We start from the raw sequence: 7,375 nt of genomic DNA on the forward strand, positions 1-7,375 counted from the left end.
TGTCTGGAAGGATGTCTATCTATGTAAAGGTGGACATGAAATGTACAAAGAGAAACAAATACATGTAAATGTACAAATACATGTACAAGATGCAAAAACAGAAAGAAATGACGTTGCTAATTTGGTATATTTTGATGATATAGGGATACAATTATAGTGCTATAATAATATATGATTATTTAACATGAAAAAAAACAGCCAGTAATAGTATACTAGTGTAATGACAGTGATGGATTCTGTTAATATAAGTAGGTAATGGATGATTTGTGTGGAATGAACAGACACGCATATATACATATCCTTAAAGATTCAGTTGGGATCAGGGATTAGGTACCATGGGAGCCCCATCCCAGTGTGGTGCAAGATGGTTAGGTCGGGGAGGCATTGTCTAGTTGTTGCCGTTTTGTTTTTGTTCTCTCTGAGCATTTTGTTTAGTTGAAAGAAATCTGATTTGGCATTGAAATTAATCTCGTCATATGTTCCGGTACAATAACAATAAAAGCTCATCTATCAAGAAATCATTTTCCAAGGCATCGGAAGAGACTGTAGGATGGTAACTCCAGTGGGAATGGCATGTTCTGGTCATAGTTTTATCCAGCAGGAAGCATCTGATCATGGGAACGCGAGTTCACACATCCAGCTGTAGTCATAAAGATCTAACGTCAACCACAAAAAGAACAAGCAATCATAAAAGGTGAGAACACAGTGACAAAACAGGGTCTGAACAGCCCCCAAGATGCTGACAACATACCTGCCTTAAAAAAAGGCAAAGGTATCCCCAGTTGTGCTGAATGGGTTAATGGGGTTGTGGCTCTTCTATGAGTTCACAATGAAAAGTGATGGGTGTATTCATATTGACCATTTTATTAATGGAACAAATATAAGTAGTCAGACCTCTAAAAACACATACAGAACACTTTTAACAATATATAGCGACTGATTCAGTTCTGGTTACACGTGGATCTTATCAGCAGTAGACTGCACTAGCAGTTTAAGACAAAGGTTAAAGTGAAATGTTTTATTGCTAAAAATAGATATCGGGCCATTTCCCTGCCCTTTCCTTAACCACTCAGGATCAGATTAGATATTGATAACAGCACCAAGAAGTGCGTTCAATCAGCCTAATAACATTCATCCTCTGGAACAGCGCCTTGTTTCCAAAAAAAAAAAAAAAAAACTATAAAGTAACACAATTAAGCACAATTAACGTTTAAATGGAGAAATATTGGATATTAAAGCCATTAAAGTGTGTAATACTGTATTTATCTACTGTACATTTACTGGTCCAGTCTTAGTGTCTGGTCTTTAGTAAAGGAAACTGGTGTCAGACTCAAAGTCACAAATGTTTCAGGGGCTCATCTTGTCTGCCAGAACTTCAGTTCACTCACAAGTAGGTCTTAAGGACACAGACAAAAAAACGGCATATTATATATATAATTATATACATAAAACCCTTTACTAGAGAGAGACAAACTTGATGAAACGTTTTTATTGGTCACAGAATAAAGCCACTACAAGAAAGCAGCAAAAATCTGAGTCTGTGGATTTAAAATATGATCATCCATCTACAAAAACCCTCAATAAGGATGGTCACGGACGTGCTCCATGATGTGCTTCAGAGCCAGCCAAGTCTCTGATGCAGTGGGGATAATCTGTTCGGATGGCAGGATGAAACCATAACGACCAGTGTCCCTCAGCTCAAAGGCAAAGGAGTATTTGATTCCCTGATCGTAGGACCAGTCGATGCTACCGCCGCTGGCTTGATCTGAGAGGAGAGAAGAGACACAGGACTTATATTACGAGCAGCAGCACAAACAACAATACTGTAATAAACATACAGATAGCGTACATGTACTAAATGTAAGTGCAACGAATAAAAAGTACCGTACCATAAACTGCAGTGCAAATATATGTTGTGCAACTGCTGCAACAGCTAATTATTTGTGGTGGCGCAGACAATTAGGAGAAAGGGTTACTTACAGATGATGTTACAGATGTTTCCAACCTGGTACTTGGTGCCATAGAGGGACGTGAGTTTCTGCACTGCTGCTTTACCAACAGAGTCCTACAGAGAAACAAAAAGTTCACATAAAACTGCCATGGGAGAGAATGAGCTATTGGTGTACTATTGCCTAGAAATGTGAAGTAAATGGCTAGTGTAAAGCTACACACACGAGTTTTATTGATATAGTCCCAAAATCACAGATTTGAGGCGTAGTTGTGTATGACTAACTACAGGGAAATGGGTCCATTAGGCCCTGCACCAGCATTCATTTGCCCTTCTGTACAAACATGAAGCTGAAAAAGAGAGTACATTAGGAAAGTAAGGAGAGATGATATTATATGATATTATGTGAGAGGAGTTTAGAGTACATCAACCCTGAAGCAAACTATTACAGTTTTCAGCAATAAAACTTTAATTGCGTGAGAAATTTCAATCTCAAACTAATGCTTTCAAACCAGTCTGCAGTCAAAGAGCCAGATACAAAGTCATTTTCATCTTATCTACCAGAATCCTCTGTCTCCATGAGACAAAGAAGAAATTTAACAGTCTCTCTGATGGATGTGAAGTCCCTTCCAACTGCATTTTTGTGGGACAGAATTCACGACAGAAAACGTGTCACATTTAACTTGCCACCTGCTTCCCCAGAGTTCGCCTCATTTGTTCTTTTCTTACCAGCTCAACCTGGTCGGGCGCACTGCCGCAGGTATAGCCGTAGGGGTACATGAGCAGCTGGGAGTAGGCGTGGACGGAGATGAAGGACTTGAAGTTGCCGTGGCTCGTGATCAGGTTGACCACGTTGGCCACCTCGATCTCAGAGTGAGCAGACGGGCCGTGGTAAGAATCGGAGCAGGGGTATGAACTGGCGCCGGGGCCTGAACCGAAGAAGTGATATTAAAATCATATAGATCATGGTCTACACAGCATCAAGGCTGACAAACTGCAGACATTGGTGGGGTGCCATGTAGCCCAAGCAGCGATGAGAAATTTCACAGATTTGTACGAGACATTAAGTGCACATGCCTGAGAAATCCAATACGACCATTTACAACTGTTCTGCCATAAAGTCTAATGTAATGATGCATATAATGTTCAGATTTTTTTAGCACTGAAATCATTGTTAGCTACGGTGCTCCATTAGTCTGCGTTTTATTCTGAGGGCCTCCACCACCGCTCAAAATCATCTACTCCAACAGTGCACTTAATTATGATGTTGTTGCTAAAACTTTCAAGCAAGGTATTATAGGCAAACGGTCGTTGTATTTTTGATCTCTTAAGGACAAACATGAAATCACACATCCCATTTTCACACATCGGTGATACTGACCACCAAAGCCTGCATTCCAGTTCCTGTTGGGATCGACTCCACGGCACAGATAGCCTGGGTTTTGGGAGCGGGTCTTACGCCACATACGATCCTGCACATCACACATAGTCAGTCACATAGTGTACGACTTTTCACAGGACTTAAAAACATAGAGAAAACTAACTCTACTTGATTCTTTAACAAAACAATGATTTAACAGCAATATTAGCACAAAAATGACGCTATAATGGCAAAACCGGATAATGGAGGAGAGAAGCTGACACTTTTTACAAATCCAGCAGGCTCTCAGTGAATGGTGAGGACTTACGTTGGTGTGGGTGAAAACGTAGCCGTCAGGGTTGGCCAGGATCAGCATGTAAATGTCCATGGTGTTCAGAAGGGAGGTCAGGGACGCGTCGGTACCGTAGTCAGTGGCAATCTAAGAAAGAGATCATATAGACATCCTAAAAAAGAGCAAGCTCTAATTTCTTATTTCTTATCTTATTTCTTTAAGTGACAGCTTTAGGCAAACAATGTCGCTGCAACAGAGGAAAGAGATGAAAGGAGTACAGGGAATGTAATACTTCATGAACTCAATCACTTATGACCCCAAAGAAGAGTAAAATATAATAATGCTATTATTAGGATTTCGTTTTTAAAAAAAGGCATTCTATGCACATTAATGTGTTGGAGTGTAATTCTGTCCAGTGGCTCGAATTTGATACAAAAAGAGAACTTTCGTGCCTGATTATGAATGGTATCAGTTGAGTAATACGAACACATCAAGTCAAAGGACTGAGTTTGGTTATACCTTGTTGGCTGTCCACACTCCTGTAGCCGGAGACACCCATTCTCTGGAGTGGATACCAGTGTCGATCCAGATAGCGGGACGCTTCACACCGCCAGTGCTGAACTAAACACAAAGTCAACACAGGCAGACTCATGTTACTTTAGACAGGCTTTATACAAATGTACATCATTTGAAACTGTAAAGGTTCCTCTCTCCTAATAACACACCATTGATGATATTTTCAAACAAACTTTTAATTAATTAAAAAGCGTTAATAGGTACATGACCTATGCAGGATTATCGTACCTTGAGGACATACATGGGCCTGTTCTCATAGGACTTCCCGATTTCCTGCTTGCTGACCAGATTAGGGTACTGAGCCACCAGAGTGTCCATCCAGCTGTAGATCTGTACGCACACAATTCAGTCATCAGACAAATGTAGCACATATGATACTAAAAAACAATCTAAAAAAAAAATTAAAAACAAGGCTGACCTGACTAGTTCAGGAAATGCCTATATCTGCATTAAATCATACAGCTGATAGCATGGCCTTTAGCATGGCGTGTCAAGTATCGGTGATGCATGTTGATCAAATAACAAAAAGGGACAATGTCAGTCATAATTGGTGGCTCACTGACAATATTGTGAGGTGAGAAACTTAAGTCCAGTTACCTGTTGTAACTACACAGCAGTGGTTTTCAGTAGTTACCAACACCTAGCATATGGGGTTCTATTTAGGTTTACCTTTAGAAACCACAGCATCCTGGATTGCATCTGATTTCATACTACTGGACAGTTATTCTTGCACTGTTTAATTACTTATCACACTGAAGCATCAACATATTGATTTTTTTGCTGCAGGAAAAGGGTATCTGTCGGATTTTTCCAAGCTGAGCAGAAGCATCACTCCAGTTTTTTAGCTAAAAATCATTACCTGGCCTCAATCTTACACCAACAGAAGCCAGTTTATCTCTGCCACTCCTAATCATAGCCTAACATGATCGTTCACTCCAGGCATATGAAGGGGAGAACTACAGGTCACGTCCATTTAACAGAAGGGAAAAACTAGCTGATGGCTCTGCCTTGATATGCTTTTCCCACTGTGTTTGGCATCTCTAGGTACTCTGTGAACAAATAAAGATTTGCTCAGATGAGCTCTAATCAGAGATTTCCAGAGAGTCTCATCTGGAGTGAATGTATTCCATCCTCATGTGTCAACAGCCTACCGTATCCAGAGTATGATAGGCTGCAAAGTTGAAGCTCTTGCTGCCGCGTTCCCTCATCTGGTTCTTCTCCATCTCGGCTTTCTCCTCATCAAGAAGCTCCTGAGAGTGACACACACAGGATTCATCACACTACTGGCATCATTTCATTCTTAAAATCAATTCTTGGACGCTACTGTCAAAGACAAAATGAGCATGTGAACTACATTCATGAACTAGTGCGCCTGAAGGATTACAAACCTGGAGGTTGTCAATCATGACGGAGAAGGGGATGTCGTGGACACGGAAGTACTCCTTCACAGCGCTCAGACTGGAGCGGGGCACTCGGATTTCGACAGGAAGCTCAGCTGAGACTGGGTGGAGCCAGAAGTCCAGCTGGAATCAGACAGCAAATGAGAAGTTACTCAAACAATTACAAAGTTCTGAAAGCTGAGATGGAGAAACGTGCACTGATTAGCTCAATGTGGTGTTAATATTGTGAAAAATGATGCAACGGAAGAATCAAAATGATTGACAACCTTCTCAAACTCAAACACTGTTTCCAACTAGAAATTGTTGCCACTAGTTAACTTCTAAATCTCGAAAGAGCAGATAATAGACTGAATAAATAAAGGTTAATCTCTGGAAGAATTACATTACAAGAATGTCTGAGACACGGAGACTTTTCCGACATGTGGAGTTGAGTTAACTTTCAGCCCACATAGGCCCTCAGCTGGATTATTTAAAGTCTATCAGCACTGTTGACCTTAATTTGCCGTTCGTACTTCTGGGAAGTGCATGAATAAATGTTTGGCACAAGTGGCTCACAAAGCTGGAACGCAGAGTAGTTGTTTGTGCTGTATACCCAAATCAATAATCGTGTGTGTGTGTGTGTGTGTGTGTGTGTGTGTGTGTGTGTGTGTACCTCCCACTCCTCTCGCGTCTCCAGAGCCTTCAAGAGCTGGACCTGTTCCTCCGACTGCACATTGACCCTGATGACCTGATCTCTGAAAGAAATTCATTTCAGTCTCTGAGCGTGATTATTTAATTTATTTATTTTATTTTTTTTTATCAACGTTTCTTATTATCTAATAACCTACAGAGAGTACAGCAGATGATGAGTATTCAATTTAGTGCCTACAAATATAACCAGCAATTACTGGTGCAGCACAGCGAGGGCCCTGAACTCCACACAGCTTAATAAGACTGCAATCTTGACTCAGTCTTAACACTAACTGAACCACATTCAATCCACTGAACATCAATGCACTTTTGCAACTTGAGTTATTAGCAAACTCTGAAAACTTCTCCGAAATCTTCAAAGTAAGATATGGTTAATTATGTTTTGGCAGTGGCACACAATGTACATTTTAGTCAAAGTCGCACGTGTGTATTTTATTGCATTTAACCACTCATTCTGCTGCTGGTGTGTAACACATATCCGTTTTCTTTTAGGTAAAGGATTATTCAGGTGCCACAAATGTTGATTCTGATGTGATAAAGTGCCCTTCATATATATTATTTGGGGATTCTGCCTGTTAAGCAAAAGGTTAACGATATAATCCTACACAGAAAACTGTTAAATGTTCAAATAAATACAAAATCAACCAATTAGGAGTGTTAAAACGACACAATGAAAACAAGATTAATGTGAACATACCCAATGAAGACCCTCTCTGCTTTGGCCGCAGCCACAAGCACCAAAAGCAACCACAGGCCTCTCATCGTTCCAGTACAAGTGGCACAAGTGTGTCAAACGCTGGCTTTTCTAGCCTCTTAATACCATCAGGAGTCAGATGGGCTGTTCTCACGGAAGAGAGTCGGCTCAGATAATAATGTAGCTCACCTACCTGGAAAAAGATTATTTTTCAGTGACAGAGAGTTGCTGATTAAGCTTTGTGTAATCTTTTCAGTGCTCAGCTGCAGATAGCGGTACATTCCCTAGACAGCCCATGTGAAGCAGTTGGTCTGCTGAAATAAGCTTGTTCGCATTAATTCAAATTAATTCTGCACACAGTGTGACTGCTATGTGTCAGTCAGGGTGTGCAGGTATCATTTTTTATTATCTTATA

At 40.6% G+C, this 7,375-nt stretch overlaps 1 protein-coding gene across 1 annotated transcript; it reads right to left on the bottom strand.

Annotated features, from left to right (window-relative positions):
* Positions 1-1,474: 1,474 nt before the first annotated feature.
* Positions 1,475-7,108, bottom strand: cpa4 (carboxypeptidase A4). Its single transcript, XM_047597425.1, has 11 exons — positions 6,964-7,108; positions 6,229-6,310; positions 5,565-5,699; positions 5,328-5,426; positions 4,405-4,506; positions 4,120-4,221; positions 3,637-3,747; positions 3,330-3,420; positions 2,678-2,877; positions 1,981-2,065; positions 1,475-1,765 (listed from the first exon to the last, which is right to left on the bottom strand). Exons 1-11 carry the CDS (start codon positions 7,026-7,028, stop codon positions 1,578-1,580), a joined length of 1,260 nt encoding a protein of 419 aa, XP_047453381.1. The 5' UTR covers positions 7,029-7,108; the 3' UTR covers positions 1,475-1,577.
* Between the last annotated feature and the right edge of the window lie 267 nt (positions 7,109-7,375).

Source organism: Mugil cephalus, chromosome 10 (assembly GCF_022458985.1).
Source record: "Mugil cephalus isolate CIBA_MC_2020 chromosome 10, CIBA_Mcephalus_1.1, whole genome shotgun sequence".
In the NCBI taxonomy this organism is placed as follows: Eukaryota; Metazoa; Chordata; class Actinopteri; order Mugiliformes; family Mugilidae; genus Mugil; species Mugil cephalus.